We start from the raw sequence: 17,286 nt of genomic DNA, 5'->3' as shown, positions 1-17,286 counted from the left end.
TTTTGTTTTCACAACACAAAAGGATGATGGTCGGTGTGCTGAACAATACAAACACTCACCCCCAATCACAGATCTGGGTTTAATCCATTGTTTTTTTGCTCATCGTGCCACCCCAGTTTGGAACCAACCATATGCAAATCATTCTTGACCCTGTTCCTCCTGAGGACAGTCCAGCCCGAACTGCTAGGACATTATTTTGCTTTGACCTCATGATTTGCATGAACAAAGGTGTCTTTTGCTCATTAAAACTGCTGCTAGAGTTTTGGGCTAGGCTTTCAGGATGTCTGCACTGTATGCATAATTGTCCCAATGTTTAATTTTTTGGCAGCTCACTTGGTAACCTAACAAACCCCTCACATTTATTGGTTGGTGAAATACATGACAGAATGGACTCTGGAGTCTGTGGAGAATGATACTTTCTTTCTGAGAGTCAATCCCTGCATGGAGGTGTGTGATGATGTTTTACGATGCTGCCCTTCTCTCTCAGAGGATGTTCTTATCAGTGACATGATCCATTGGCTACCTGAGAGGATCATCTTTCATTCCGTCACAGGGGAAATATTGTTGCCTGCAGTACCCATATGTTTGGGGTTAAATTATTTTTTACAATGTAGAATATGTGTTTCAGAATATCACACATATTGTAACATTCATTATTTATGAAAATGATGTGAATGAGAAACTGCGTTTACTGGATTACACTTTTTATATTCCCGGGACACTTTAAAGTTAATAAAATTCAAGTTAGAACATTTGAATTTTGGGAGCTCCATTGAAGACCATGGTGTGGCTAAGGGCTTATAATGGCTGGTATAGACCTTTTGCTCTTACATTCTAATGTTTGTCATTCTGTTTCTCCCTTTTTAATTTAGAACATTCTACCCTTAGTGGGTTGAATGTTCTAATAGCCTTACAGCCCTCCTGCCTAGGGCTATAGCAGTGCTCCTTCCTTATGGTCAATTACCTGTGGGTCAGGCCTATAACTTGAGTTGAGGGCCATTAACAAACCAGTTTAGTCCTCGACATTTGGCAATAATGCTATTGTAAGCTGCGCCATTAGGGTACATTAACCAAACTGTACATAGAAATGAAAGGTAGGCTGTTTGTGTTCACTTATTTAATAAAAAATACTTTAATGTCAGAGTATATCACTAGTACTGCTGACTTAAAATGGTGTTGCTTTCAGACTTTAAATCAGTTCCTGGTCAGGCTGGGCAAGGAAATAAAGTTATTTTTTTGTTTTTATGTAGGTGCGATTCGCTGCAACACTGGTGCGTCTGCAGAACGAGTTGGACAACATTGTGAGCCTTCAAGCCAATGCACATAAAAAGTCAGCAGAGTTTAAGGTATGAAAATGTTCAGAGGTCGCCTTTCATGTTTTCAGAACACAGTAAACACACAGATCGTCTATGGAAAACTCTTTATAGTTAAAACAAAAGATTATGTATTGTGACACACGTTTAAAGAATCAGATACCAATTGCAATAGTCGTATGTAACAGCTGAAATTCACAAGAGTTTTTAGCCTGTGACAAACTTGTCCAGTTACCCCAAGAAGGTGCTTAGTTGCACTGCCTTCTAGAAACGTTATAGCCTTCACAGTGGTCTGAAACACAGGGACCTTTGCAATTATTTTAGCTGTCACAGAATAAAGTTGAAGAGATGTATTTTTAGGTTTTTGCTGACAGCAAGAAAATTAGAATTACATTTTATGTTTTCTGGGATATTCCTTTCCACAAGTAAACAAGGAGTGCAACCAATTGCATAGCTAATTCTACTTCTTAAAGTAAACAAAACACTCTACAACATAGCGAGACATACTTTTTCTGCAAGCAAGCAGGGCATTCTATGAATTACCCTGGTGTATCCCAGTCAACAAGTAAATTACGCGTCCAATCAGTTACCTAATCATTCCCATTTCACGGTTAAAGAAAGCCCACCCAATTGCTTGTCATCCCAGAGAAATATCAGCTAATCACACTACTGGATGTAGACTCCAAAAGAGTTCAAAAGAGTCCAAAACCTATGCAAAAGGTTTACTCCACAATCTTGGGGCATGGGTGGCTTAGGCTAATATCATCCCCTTTTATTAAAGCAGATTCAGACAGAATTCATCTACCATCAATATTATTTTTGCTTTGTCACATCTGGTCTACAGTTCTCTTCCCTCTTGGCTGCTGCGATTAGTGTGCTTTGTGCATTTGACAGGGTTGACCGCAACCAAATCTGGGCAAAGTTGGCAGAATGGGCCACACCTGTCACTTTGCTTAGAGCAATCATCTCATTATATTCAGACATGTGGGCTTGTGTCAAGACCGGCACGGATAACTCAGCAACCCAACAAATCCTGTCCAGATGGGGCCTAAAGCAAGGGTTCGTCCTAGAGCCTATGTCGTTTAATCCTTACACCGCAGACATAGTTCACTCATTAGCAAGGGCGAACGCAATCCCACCAACGTTCGGCCCTGTTAGGGTTCTTATGATCCATTACACCGGTGACCTGCCTACATTAGATCACACAAAAGTGGGCCTGCAGCGCACTCAATGAACTCCAGACTTAAAATACTGTAAGTAAGCTGGTGGTAAATCCAAATTAAACAAGCATTGGCAAAGCCAATAGGTCTCGCTTTTGCGAGAGTTAGAGCTATAGGTGTTGTAAATGACAATGGGACTGATTCAGAACTCAGTGGAAGGGTTACTCTGTCACAACGGTGCCTGATATCATGTCTGCCGAAATCTAAATCCCATTATTCTCCGTTCACAGAGATCTAAATCAGGCCCAATGTCTTTTACCCATATGTTGTGGAGTGGATGTATGTGGTGTGGAGTGGAATTATGTGGGATGGACTTGAATTGTTAGTTGTGGCATTATGTGGCATGGAATTGTGTGGAGTGAAGTTGTGTAGTGGAATTATGTGGCAAGGTGTGCAGTTGAATTATGTGGAGAGTAATTATGTGGTATTGAGTGCACTGGAATTATGTGGAGTGGGATTGTGTGTCATTCAGGGTAATTATGTGGAATGTTTTTTTGTGCTGTGAAGTGGTGTGTAGTGTAATTATGTGGTATGCTGTTGAATTTTGTGGCACGATGTGCAATTCTGTGGTGCGGATTGAATGTATGGGGCATGTTGTGTAATTGTGTTGTTGAGTTGAATTATGTGGTTTGGTGTTGAATTATGTGGTGTGGAATGGAAATGTGTGAAGTTGAATTGTGTGGCATGTAACTGTGTAGTGTTGAGTGAAATTATGCTGGTTGGCATTATGTGGCATGGTGTGGAGTGTATTTATGTGGATAGTTGCTCTGTGGCATAGAGTTATTTTATCTGTGATGTATTTATTTGGTATTGAGTAGAACGTAATTATGTGGAGTTGATTGATAATGAGTTCAGTGGTATTATGTGGAGTGTAATTATGTTGGGTGGTGTTGAATTGTGTAGTAGTGAATTGTGTTGTGTGGAATTGTGTGGTGTTGTATGTGGCATAGCCATAGATCTCGCCTGTTGGACCGTATACGTTTGTAGCTATGTAACAGATTATCCAGGGTGCTGTGCCAGCAGGAAATGACGAGCTATACAATTACTACATTCTGTTCTTTATAGTGTGTGTGTGTGTGTGTGTGTCAGGGTGCACTATTTCAGTGTACCATTCTCTGGGGAGCTTTCGTGTCCTCACAAAAAGCGAGTTTTATAAAGGAAAGCAACATTTAAAAAAAAAATGAAAAACACATTGTTGAACCAGCATTGGCACAGGGTCAGACAGGTACAGTAAATAGGTCCAGGCGTCAAAATACAAGTGCACCCCATTAGCGAATTAGATAGGTACAAAAGTAGCCATTGTTTGCAATTAGGGGCAGTTTTGAACTTGTACAAACTTGTTGCATAAGTTGCTTGTGACGTATAAAAGACTTCATTGATTTGAGCTTGCTGCAGGCATTATTTGCTTTATAATATTCGAAACGAACAGTAAAAACCCAAGCATACCATAGAAAAGACCCATAAACAAGCACAAATTTGCCCACACACTGACCTCTCAGACCAGTCGTTTTGTCACTGCCTGACAGTATTTAAGCCAGACTTTGACTGGCACTAAAGGGAACTATTTTGAAGGATGTTGTGCACAATCAAAATGTTATCAGGTACAGTGGAAGGGAAATGTATGTATCAATTTAATAGACAAAAGATCAACTCAAATAAAGCTAAGTATGTGTGTGAATATATATTTTATATTGAATATTTTTTGTCTGGTTAGCCAGATAAAGAGTTCTCAATGACAAGTTCTAGGCAGCTTTCCACTTTGCCTTGCATATCCCAATGGTGGTGAGGCCTACTTACATAGACAACAGGCAGAGAATAAACAACAGTCTGAATACTACATTTTGGTAAAATAAAACTTAATTGCGCTTATCTCCAGAAGCATGCTCCGAGTCAGGCCACAATCACTTCTACCCGCTGTTAAACAAGGAAGAAGGCTATTGCAGAATTAAATAATGCTTTAGAAGCGATGTAATGCCAGAACGAAAAATGATGCACAGAGCTGCACACAGAACATGGCATCATTTACATTCATGCCCCAAAGACCCTCTTTCAAAGGGAAAGTTAAGGCTTTTAAAGATAGGGGAGGCGGGGGCTTTTCTGAGCGTGATGCAATCAAGATGGCTGGAATTAGGTGACTCGGGGAGGGGGGAGAGGAGTGTGTCTCTACTGAGCAGCCTGTGTATGTATGGCATGTGCACCAGAGCGAGGAAAATCTTCTGATGAATTTACACTCCCAAATCAGCTGCAAACCAAGATGAAAACACAGATGGAAAGCGATCCAAAGCAGCTTCTGAGTACACAGAGAAAGCATGAACAACTTCTCAGTGGAGCTGTGCCAATTACAATTAGTAATATGTTTTTGCAAGTAACGCTGCTTCTCTGTTTCCCTCAAAGAATCCTAGTTTTCGATGTTTTAATTGGTGACAATGTGTTCTCGTGCAGTTCTGGGGAACAACAAAGTGGAAAGAGGAGCATTAAATTAAGTGAATTTTTGTTTAGTGTGTAAAAAAGTTTGGTAACTGCAGTTGTTTGTTGTTGGGTAACTGTGAGTGTACTTTCAAATGTGGAAGACTAAAATGTCCTGAGAGCATTATTTGCTTCGCAAATACATCAGTAACAGGAAATTAATAAAATAAAGCATGAAAGCAGGCGCCGTGACAACATTTATAGGCCTGTTTTCAATCATGCGTGAAATCGAAAGGCAGGAGACACAGCTGTGCAATCAGGCAGGCTTCCCATGCCGCCTGCAGACACAGAAGAAACAAACATTTGGAATGCAATAGTCTCGTGTTTGCTCGAGTTAGAGCTCATAGCGTTGTAAATTACTGACTGGACTTTTATTTCCACACAGACTGAAAACAAAACAAACAACATTTGAACTGCAATAGCTCTCGTGTTCGCTCGAGTTTCAGCTATTAGCGTTTTCTTGCCACAAACTGAAAATAAAAAGTAAAACAGTTGACATAAGCAGCTGGTTCAAAGCGCTGCTGAGCTCGCAGAGACAGACAAAAGGAACAAGCATTTGTAATGCAAGAACAGAAAATGTGCGAGGGAGAGTAATGAATGGAATGAACAAAGTCACACATCACTGCAGATGAAAAGTAAGTAATAGACTAGAGCCCTGTTAACAGAAACAGACCGGGGCCACTGAAGCATCCAGCGCTCTGGTCAAATGCTATTAGCCTTTGAACAAAGTAATCCCTAAGCACATGCTTCATAGGCATAAGTGGAAGGGTACACCTACTAGGGCCATGCTCCAGGGGAGTGTACAACTGTGGAAAAGGTGGGACAAAGAGCAAGGATTGACCACTAGCAAGCAAGGATTTTTTAAGGACACTGAAACAAACCAGTCAAAAAGCAGAGACCCCACAAAGAAGTATAGAAGTATATACTAAAGTATATACAAGAGGCCTCGAATGCTCGACCTAAAAAGGTGATGATATTCAGCAGTTACAAAAATAAGAGAAACTTAGGATGGAGGCTGGGCAACCAATCAATTTCTCAAAGATCCAAGCATAACTATCTTGGCGTCTGGTTTATGGATACAGGCAAAGCGAGTGCCCATCTTAGACACATTAGCAGGAAGGCTCAAGTTGTTACATTTGCCTTATGCAGATTATATCATCAGCTGTACTCCCCTTCAGCAAAGGCCATTTTGTGAGCTATGCGAGCAAAGTTACTACCCAACATGCCCTATGGTCAACCCGCTTAGGAGGGGCATTCACCTAAATACTGGATAAGTGTTAGTGTAATGCCTTTAGGAGGCTATAGCATCGTCCAAAATACCCGCGTCACTCACTACTTCACTTGGAGTTTGGCCTGCGCGGTCAAGACTTTGAAAGTAAGGCTGCCTTTCTCAAGTACTATTGCGCCATGCAACAAAGCAAACCAGACACCTTAACAAAGGGTCTTCAAGTGATTTTCATCGCTTCCACCAACCCACGCTCTCTATATCTTAGAAAGGTGGCTCTTGTTTGAGATGTCAATTTGGATACGCTGATGGACCTCAATGTTTCTTAATCCGGCATCAAAGCAATTTTGAGGAAACAGGCCACATTCATCTCAAGGAAAGTTGACTTAGCAACTGTACACTCCATTACTTATGCCCACCCATAATCGTATGGGGAAATGAAAATGCAACAGTATTTGAACTCCGCATTAACCAAGGAGACCAGGCGCTGCATCCTTGGAGCGCGACGTAAGGTCCTTCTGATTAGAGTGGGCGAGAACATTAGGAAGCAGGCCCTGCAGATTCTGCAAGTATAGAAGAGAGTCCGTGATTCACCTACTACGGTGCTGGATGGGGTTTTTAACTGCACCCCGCAGTTTACTTAAACCTCAGTTTAGGTTGAATAGGGTGTCCTCTCCTCCTGCAACAACGCGTTGGAATTTTGTATGACTACCACTGTTCCCATGTGCTTTACGTACTTCGGAAAATTTGTTTATACAATATTTATTGCCATCAGGCAGAGAAGGACTTGAATGCTCTAGTTACTGACAATTCTACAGAATCAGTATTTTAAAATCATATTTGTTTATTCCGTAATGAAGTGGTATGTTACAGTCTTGCTCTATTTTCGGATTGGTGTTAAAATGTTCTTAACTGATTTTATCTTAAGGTTTCACAGATTCATTGCAATTAATTGTATCATATTTATTTAACTGGCACAAATAAACGTATTCATGAATTTTCCATTCACTCAATTACATTTTCCCTTCCATAAGGAAACAGATACTCCTGCCGATCACCTAACACCCCCCCACCCATCCACTAATAAACAGAGTCAACACACAATCTAAGTATTGCCCCATCCACAAGTAAACAAAAAGTCCAACCAATTATTCATCTCTTCCTACTTCTGCAAGAGCGCTGCTAATTACCTAGTCATATCTCTTTCCAGAAGTAAACAACGAGTCCAACGAAATACATAGGTATTTATGCTTCAATAAAACAATAAAATTATCAAATTACTTATGATTAGTCTATTCTATATAACATCCAATCCTGGCATTTCTCAAGCTGTTTACATTCTGTTGAGCTGCTGATATTTAGGTCTGGCTTGACAGAGCAGCATAGTATGCCAGGTGTATTGTTACCGGTTCTCTGAAATATACATTGGCTTAGACCTGACTCCACCCAGGGTGTTATCTCTCACCTCATGCTATTCGTGATTTGTTGTATCATTTCACCTTCCAGGAAATGCTTCCACTGGAATGTATCACGGATTATTTTGCACCTGACAATTAGACCCGATTATCATGCTGTTGGTCACTTCTCCTATACACAATCAATTAGGAAAGCAATGCCATCTTGCTACTTTATTCTCAGCATTCGCAAAGCGTATTTGACATATTCATGTGATAAACATAATGTATGCGTGCAAAACACATAAACAGCATTTGGGATGCATGTGTTTACATGCACTGGGACAACCAATCCAGACTTGTTGGGTTAGGCAGTGCTTGTCTACTTAGGCACCGTACACTCTACAAATCAACAAAATATCCAGGTGGTCATCCATGCTTCATATGCTTCATGCTGAAATATTATTTTAAAATAAACGTTAATTATTTATGCTTCTTCTGTTTAGTAAGAAAAATCTGAAAATATTACAAACACACATTTTATTTTTCTTGTCCATTGTAACAGTTCAGTTAAGGTGCCATTGTGTGCAAAACCTTACTCTACCTAGTGTCGAATTATCAGTAGTCAGAAGGAGGATCTTTTCCACATTAAAAACCCTGGACCTTGGAAACCAACACAACTACAAGCTATCCTCACTCTTGTGATTTCCATGAGAGTATGGCAATAGCCTATACCTCGGCCGGCAACTCCTTCGCAATATGCAAAATTCAACAAATCCAAAACACTGCAGCCTTCACCCCAGAGAACTCATGATGCCGGTCCTGCAAGCACTCCACTGGCTACCTGTATCTAGGCGTTCAATGTTCAAAGCGCTATGCATTGTTCACAGGGCCAGCCAATGAAAAGTACCATCATGCTTACAAATTAAATGTAAAGAATAAAACAACAATTGTGCTCCAGGCTAGCACTGCAGATTATCGGATTAATCGTATTAATTTACAATAAAAATTCTATACGAAGCTGTTCTTTCGCAGTACAAACCTCCAATCACCAGAACTGATTGCCTGAGAACAATCAAAGCATCCAGGTGCCTTTACAGTTCAAAAGAGAGGTAAAACATTTATTCCCAAAATAAGTACATACGTTTCAGAACCCAGGATAGAATCCAGAAATGTAATTTCTATCAATATAAGGATGGTTGAGAGCTATGTAATAGAATGGACCAGCACACCATACCAAGAGTACAAGCACAGGTGTTCAGCTCCAATTGGGGAGCTCCATCCAACACAACCTCACAATGACCTTGAAATATGGATGGAATGCAATAACTACACTTATGTAATCAGCACTAGAAGTAGCCACTGAAACTCTGAACCTGGTGTCCCACAACCTGCATAAGAACATTTGGGATTCTGACTATACCTATCCACTCAGCAGACTTCACAGTCATAGTAATGTAAGTTGATCATGTATTCTACGACTAACCAGAAGATGGAGAGCACCTAATCTAGGCTTTGTGACATTTTCAGTATCAATGTGATATAATGTATCTCCCCATATCATGTAGCAGTCCATTACCTGATCCTTCAGCGTCAACGGGACAGGCATACAGTGTTTGAAACAACTGTTGGAATGTTACTCGCAACTGGGTGGGACAGTTACAGACTGGACCAGGGTGCTTAAACAACCACTCAATACTAGAAAAACTGGCCTACCGAGACCAAAGAAGTACACCATAAATTATTGGTCAACGCGTGTCTCTAACACTGTCCAACCTACAGATCCAAAATAGTCACATACTCTAAGCATAAACATTCTATACTGAAAATAACATGGTCCATCTTGGCAAATCTCTTCAATTGGCATTTCGTGATGGCAATCCTATAAAGAAGGCTGTAACACAACCTATCCAGGCAGATGTCTCATCCCCTCTCACTCTTTATTGATGCCTGTTACCGCTAAATGATCACAGATTGGACGACCTATTGCCACAGCCAGCATAAAAAATTGGATTGGGAATATAAAAGATAAACTACCAATAAAATAAACGTACCTGCACTGCTAATCAGAACTGCTAGCTTAGTACGTTTTAAAAATGGGTGCCTCTTTGTTAGACTTCCTCATCCATCAATGACCACACCTTGGTAGTCATCAGTCAGAACAAAGCCTATGGGCTACGTTATTTATCAGGTGCGATAAGTAGCACATATTATGAGTTTGTGAGGGAATATCATACATTATTTTGGTGTTTAACACACCACAGTCTACATGATACGGAAACTGCTGTATGTTTTCCCCCCGTTAAATATTGGCAGGTTTGACCCGTCAAAATGTTATGAAGTTGAGGTATTTAACATGTCTGATAATTATCAGATGCATTAAACAGCACTCAACTAGTAATTCCGACCTCTGCATAAACAGGGTTTCACGCACAGGTCGGAAAACACTGAACAACTATTAATCAGGCCCATAGACTCAAAGCAAAGGGAACACTAATCCAAACCACACACCTACACAGTGTGGCCTGATACTCGCATGAATAATGCTTCATCACTCATATAGGGGTAGTAAGCGCTATACAAATACTCTTTGACAAAACAATGCATTATATAGGCAGACCACTGTAAGCAGCAATCAGAGGTCGTAGTCAAAGAAGGAGGGCAAGTATCACATGCATGTAGATATATACCGTATCAATACATTCTTTACTATTTGTCTTCTTAAGCTATACATTCAAATGTAAATCTGCTTCAGAATTCTAAGCAAGTGTATGAAACAAAAAATAGGAATTACTCTTCTCACTGTGAAGAAAGACGATGTGCCTGATTAGGAGTTTGACATATGGTTTTCACCATCTATCTAACTTCTGATGGGGAGATTGCTGCCACACAGACTACCTCCCCACTGGCCCCATTAAGAGTTTCCCACTAGGCTGGTGGGCGGAAACCTTGATTTCCATCCACCAGCCTAGCAGGAAACAGGCTACAACATTGCCTCTGGCTCAAAATCAGTGAACATGGCGAGGGTGTTGGGCAGGGGGGCCCTACGCTGCCCATGCCAAGTGCATAGGCAGTGCAGAGGCCCCCGTGGAGCCCTTCACCTGTTCTCCATCAGCCTTTTCATGGTGGTGTTACTGCCATGAAAAGGCTGGTGGAGAACAAGGTCGGAATCCCCAGGGTGGTGCTGCTTGCTCCGCCATCACCAGACTGCTGGGATCCAAGATCCTGGCGGAGCTGGCGGCTACCTGGCAGTCTGCCCACCAGGGTTTTACTGTGGCGATCGGATACGCGCATTGGCTGCAGTGCAGACAGCCACTGCGAGCGTGGCGGTTGTAAGACCGCCACACTCGTAATTAGGACCTTTATCTAATAAAACCAGGGCAAAACACACAAAAAAGTAATTTGTGGACTCATGTCACCAGAAGAGATGCTGAAGGTCACTCTCCAAATACTGTCTCACCCTGTGGCTAGCAAAATGCAAACACAATGGGTGGTCGGCCTCACCACAACCAATGTCCCTCCCACTGCTGTTCTCTTCCACAACATGTATTGCTTGTGTCAGGCATCAGAATAGACTGGAAACCTCTGAAGACTCACTGCTTCTACCAATCTTTTCTACTTAAATGACTTTGTCAACTCTGCTTGTCTCTTCCTTGTTGGTCTACCAGCCTCTATTGTTTGCATTTGCACTTTCTGAAACAATGAAACAGACAAATAACGTATAGAACTTTATTTTGTATTTGCACTTAAGCTATGTCAGTACAAGCGGTAGTCCCATTAGACAGATTATTCACAATTGATCAGTGGTGCCTTTTACAATATGTAAATATGTAAAATGTAGGGGGTTCCATCTGTTGATTGGGTGCCTTTTTCCTTTAGAATAAGAATGAGATGACAGCTACATCGTTGAGGGATGTACTGCACTTTCATTCATATACTCACAAGACTGTACCCTATTCCCTGTAGGGTCCACACTAAGATCGCTGGCCTACTTGGCATGCCTATATGTAGATCAGTAGGCCTTGTTGACTAGTTGACCTGTGGGCATTCCAATCCCCTTCTCTACTCCTTTGATTTGCATGAAAAATACCTGGCTCCCTCTTCAAGTCTGTAGCGTTCCTCACATCACTGTCACTGTACCACCATTCAGTGAGTCAAACTACTCTAACTCTGCTGCAGCTGGCTGTGAGAATGTGGATTATTAGTTGAACTGGATGGTAGTTCCTAATAATGGTGCAATGCTTTACCATACCCAAGTCAATCTCAATAAGTTAGGTCTTAACTCAACCCATGGAAGCTGTAGCACAAAGCAGTCAGACTTAACTTTGAAGAAACAAGGGTGAAGCATTTATCAGTAAATATACAGTTCATAAGTAGTAGATACAACATAATAAAATTAATTGTAATCTTTACATAGATATACAAATTACAAAGATCTGATGTAGACAGCCAGAGATATGAAAATGATGAGAAACCTGGGGCCAGATGTAACAAAGGTTTTTACCCATTCTGTGTCTATGGGAAAAAGTGTTCGTACATATGGCCCCTAGTGACAGAAAGCAAAAAGCACTAATTAATGAGCCTCAAACGATGTAGTCTGGGTCAAAGTCAAAGTTTCCTACCGACCACAAAGGTTTGCCCTTCGGACAGAGGGACCAGGTTGGTCCCAGTGAAGAAATTTAATGAATGAATAAACCTTTGTCTGAATAATTAAAATCATCACAAAGTGATACATTACAGTACATTTCCAGACATATTATCATATAATAGTTCCTATAAAAAACACGTCTTCAACAATTTTTGATTAAGACTTAAACACCTGGAACTCATCAAAGTTAAAAATAAAACTACATTTCTTCTAGGATGCTGAAAACCAAGCCGGTTACTTCAAAAGTGCCAAGTGCTTGTAAACATTATATGCATAAAAGTCCATCAGAACTCAAATATGCATCAAAATACCATGCACGATCATTCAGCAATCCAACTAAAAATAATACATGTAGAATTTAATGTAAAAAACATAAACTGCATTTACCTTATCCCACACAAAACCATGCAGGTTGCTTCAAAGTGCCAATTGCTTATAAACATTGCATACATAAAATTAATCAGAATTAGAAGATACATAAGAATGCCATGTCATTCAATACTATGTATGTCCTTAATTGACAAGACCTATTCATGTAGAGACACATGTATTTTTAGAAACCTGCTGAATGCCTAATCCTGAGAAAGTCCCTCATCCCAACCAAACACAAAGGAAAAATGTAAAAAAAAAAGGTATAAAACTTATTACAAGAAAACTTAATGATTTTAAAGATACAAACATTCTTTCTGTCATGGTCAAACTGAAAAGTCAGTGTGATTGAGACACCCGATAAGCATAAAATAAGAGCCTGGCGGACAGAGCTCACCGCACCATCAAGAAATGAAGGCTTTAATTATATGCGATGTGCAGTAAACACTTTTGGGAAAACATACAGTTTTGAATAGTTTCATTCGAGCTCCCGCACAGTCTACAGACATTAGATGCCCATTGCTGTGTCCATTTTGGGGTGCCATCCTTGGTGGGATATCCGGCAAATTGCAAATTTAGAAATTTGGCCTCATATTTGATAGGAAAAAGATGGCCAAATACAGCTCAATTTTCAGTCTCTGACAAGAATTTATCACTGTCTAGGCATTCTTCATTGTCAGCATTAAAAGAGTTACATTTTAACTTTCTGTTTAAAAGCTGTTTAAAACATGGCTTATTCATCTCAGAAAACCCAATGGTCGAAACTTTGGAAGCACTCTGAAAGATAAGATCTCCAAGCACCAGCATATTCAGAATGATTTATTTCATACCAGCAATCGTGTACTAACTTCTGATAAAAACAGTTAATGCATACATTTGAATAACGACCCCTGCCGCATTGTAGTTTGTCTTCGGAGACCAAATTCCAACCGTATTTCAGTTTGGCCAATTGCTTTGGATTTTTAGAAACAGATTTACACATCTTTATTATCAATAAGTCCAATAGTTTGGCATTTTTTCCTTTCAAGATAGGAGAGCCATAGGAAATAGTGGAAAGCAACTTGGCTCCAATAACAGTGAGAAGATGATCATACAATTGGAATTTTAATGAATCTTGCAGTGGCTAAAAGCAATTATTAAAGATGATGTTTTGGCTCTTAGTACATTAAAAGGGTTTTTAAGCAAAACTTTATTATCAAAAAGATACCCAAATATTTATATGACTTTACAATCTCAACTGGCCTTCCTCTTGCTTGCCAAGTTCACAGTTTGGTAACATATGGACCTGTTGCCAGTACTTTGGTTTCCTAGATGTTCAGTTCCAAATGATTTGCTGTAATATATTTGTCAGATGCAGCTATTAGTTGTTGCAATCCTACAAGGGTTTGGCTAAGTAATATTGTATCGTCAGTGTACTGAAGATATTTTAGATGGCAGTTAGCAAGTTTAGACGGGTGAGCATTGATGGCTTCTAAGTGCTGGAACAAATGTGGCATAAAAAGATTAAAATGTACACGTGGCGAACATACAGCCTTGTTTAAGGCCATTGCAAGTTATGATTCTCAGAGACAAACTGGAGCCATCACCTAATTTAACTTGTACCTAATTATTGGGGGATTTCCCAACCAGCAAGTTTCTCCATAAAATAGCTTGTGGAACAGAGTAAAATGCAGCTTTTAAATCCGTAAAACATATATATATATATATATATATATATATATATATATATATATATATTTTTAAATGGCTCGTTCCACCAGCAGGGTGAGAGTGAATAAGTTAGTAATAGTGGATTGGACCTTAGGAAACCCCCAGTGAAGAAATTCTACCTTTGTACTTAGAAACTTATCTGGAGAAAATCGTTCTTGACGGAGGTTGACAGTAAGGTCTGCTGCAGACTGGATCCAAAGGTGGAGTCAATGGTGGCGGTCCGGCAAGGTCTAGTGTCTTGGAGAGAGCCTCAGCGTTGGCAGAAAGTTCTTGACCTCAAGGCAGGAAACCTCAGCGATGGCAAAGTCAGAAGTCCAAGCCCAGGAAGGCATCTTAGATGATGGGGAGCTGCCCAGCGCTGCTTCTGGTAAGAGCCTCAAGGTGCTGACTTCGAACATTTTCTGGAAGTCTTGGTCCTCCTCAGCAGGGCAAAGAGACAATCTGAGTCTGACCACCAACGTTGGTGGCTGTGGTTTGGCAGTGATCTATCGGTATCCTCTGGCTGTTTTAAGGGAACTGATGCACAGGAGCCTCTAAATGTCCAATCTTGTAGATTTTAGGGGCGAAGAGTACACTCTAACACCAATCAAGGGTCCAGGAACTTTTGGGCACTACTTGGTGGTTAGGATTCAATCTCCCTGAAGCCACTAGCGGTGTCTAGGGAAAATCCATGTGGAGCTGGTCAGCTGGGCTCCTGAAGTTGCTGGAGCTTAACAAGAGGCTAGCCAACCAGCTGTTGGAGAGCACTCTACTGTACTGGGTACAGGTGGGAGCAGGCCCAGCCCTTGGGGTTTCTCTCCAGACAGTACAGTAAGTGTAGTCCTCTCACTTGAAGTCCAACAGGGGATTAGCAGGTGCAGTCCTTCTTCTCTCTTCCTCAGGTGCAGCAGAGATCCCAAGAATGTATTTAGGGGTGCCACATCTATGCTTGGCTTTAGCCTGTGGGTGTGGGAGACTCTCTGGCCAATAGGAAAAAGTTCTCAGGGGCAGCCATAAACACGTTGACATTACTTCCTGGGGGTTGGCATTAAACTATCCGAGTGTACACTTCTGTGCCCACAACATGGCAAAACCCCTTCTTTTTCTTGGGAGAGCATTGTGTATACCCCAGTGGTGTGTCTAGGGAAATTAATAACCTCCCCTGCAAACCAGTTCTTAAACAGGTTTTTGTCCCACTGGGGTTGGTTCCATCCTGACTTCCTGGGAATTTAAAGGGCAGGCCTTGGTGTGGTCATCCATCGGTGACACGTGATGTCCCTTTGAAGCTTGTGCAGTTGGTGGCCTAATCCCCCAAGCCATCCTGCAAGTAGAAAGAAACAAATCCTTCCCCCCAATTGACCTTTTGTTCCTTTTAGACTTCAGGCTGGGAAATAGTGATTTTCTAAAGCCACTATTTCTGAAATACTTAGCCAAAATCTGAATTTAGCAATCAGGTGGACTTTGTTAACTATTTTGAAAAGTGTTGGAAGTATTTTTCTAGCCTCTGTCAATCTAAAGTAAGTTTTATTAAGTGTAGTAAAGTAACCCAGTGTTTGCCATGGCACAGCCAGCCTTGCTACAGTGAAAACAGGTTTCTTGCTTTTTCACTGCAAGGACATGTAAGGACTTTCAATATATACGCCCTACTTTTAAATATTAAGCACTTTGCCTGAGGGCTGCTAAAGCCTACTTGAGTGGTGTATTTACTAATATTAAAAAGGAAGATTTAGTCAAGAGTTATTTTGGCAGGTCAAAATGGATGATTTAGAACCGACCCGGGCAGGCTGCTTTAGCCGACTTTGGGCCTCATTACTACCCTGGCGGTCATAAGCCCGCCAAGGCCGCGATGGAGGTTGGACCACCGCCAAAGCAGCGGTCTGGTCTCCACATTACGACCGTGGTGGTTGGCGGAGCTGCCACGGTCGGGCCATCGCCAGGTTGCCACCAGCCGATGGCCTGGTGGTGCTGGCAGTCTCAATCTGCCAGGGCAGCACTGTAAGCACTGCTGCCTTGGGGATTACGAGTCCCTTTTCCGCCACCCTTTGCATGGCGGTTCCATTGCCTCACGGAGTGCGGGCTGCATGCCCCCTCCCAATTATTTTCAAATGCACCCATCCCCCAGGCCTTGGCCCACTCAGGGGACTTAGGATTCAAAATATCTGTGAGATGCACTTTTTATTTTTTTTACAGGCTCTATGGATTCTCAATGGATATTTGCTACCATTAAAAAAATGTGTGTTTGGCTTTAGCGGGGATTACTCTGGCACTCGCCCTGCTCCCAAGAGGCTAGAGCTTATCCCCACCTTTTTTTTTTTTTAGAACAATCTAGTAATTCCTAAAATTGCTACTGCCATGTCTTTGTTGATTTGATGGCAGACTGCAAAGTCTTTAAAATTAATTCAGTAAAGAATTGGTGAGGTGTTCATGAGCACATGCTGCCTCCTCAGCCAGTACACATACAATGTGCCAGTGGGAGAAGGTCATTTATTACCTTGGGTGCCCCAGTGCCACCCAGGAGACCCATGCCATTAGTATATGTTGGGGGCAGCTGTGTGAGTCGCAAGGCCCCTGCCGCTCTACCCGCTCCCCAGCCAGCACCCTTCCAAGATGCAGTCGAAAACCGCTTTGTTGCTTTCCTCCCACGCAGTGGGAACAGCTTTTTTCTCTGCTCCCTCCAGGTAGGAGGAAGCATCAAAGCCTAACCTGGTACTAACTATAACTGTGCCCATGGCGAACACTACTGAGTAATGCAAAATGTTCATGCAGAGTCTTAAACAGAAATTTGAAATAGAATGTGTGACGTACTCATGAGCACTTGTAGCTATACAGTTTCTCAAGAACACGCCTGAAAACCTTTGTGAATATAAAAAAGGTGCACATATTTTGCAAACCTACTGGAGTAAAATGCTAACTTTGTTGTGAAAATTGAACTTTCCTTTGTGTGTAAGAGGGAACATCAGCA

General features: G+C 41.3%; 1 protein-coding gene across 2 annotated transcripts in view; it reads left to right on the top strand.

Moving 5' to 3' along the window:
* The window catches only part of LOC138303605 (E3 ubiquitin-protein ligase TRIM39-like), a 63,410-nt gene that overhangs the window by 9,629 nt on the left and 36,495 nt on the right, over nt 1-17,286 (top strand). For both annotated transcript variants that reach the window (XM_069242895.1, XM_069242896.1), the window contains one exon: nt 1,251-1,346. In XM_069242895.1, coding sequence (XP_069098996.1) covers nt 1,251-1,346 — 96 coding nt within the window. The remainder of the gene's footprint in view (nt 1-1,250; nt 1,347-17,286) is intronic.

Source organism: Pleurodeles waltl, chromosome 7 (assembly GCF_031143425.1).
Source record: "Pleurodeles waltl isolate 20211129_DDA chromosome 7, aPleWal1.hap1.20221129, whole genome shotgun sequence".
NCBI lineage: Eukaryota > Metazoa > Chordata > Amphibia > Caudata > Salamandridae > Pleurodeles > Pleurodeles waltl.
This window is presented reverse-complemented; position numbering and strand designations above follow the sequence as displayed.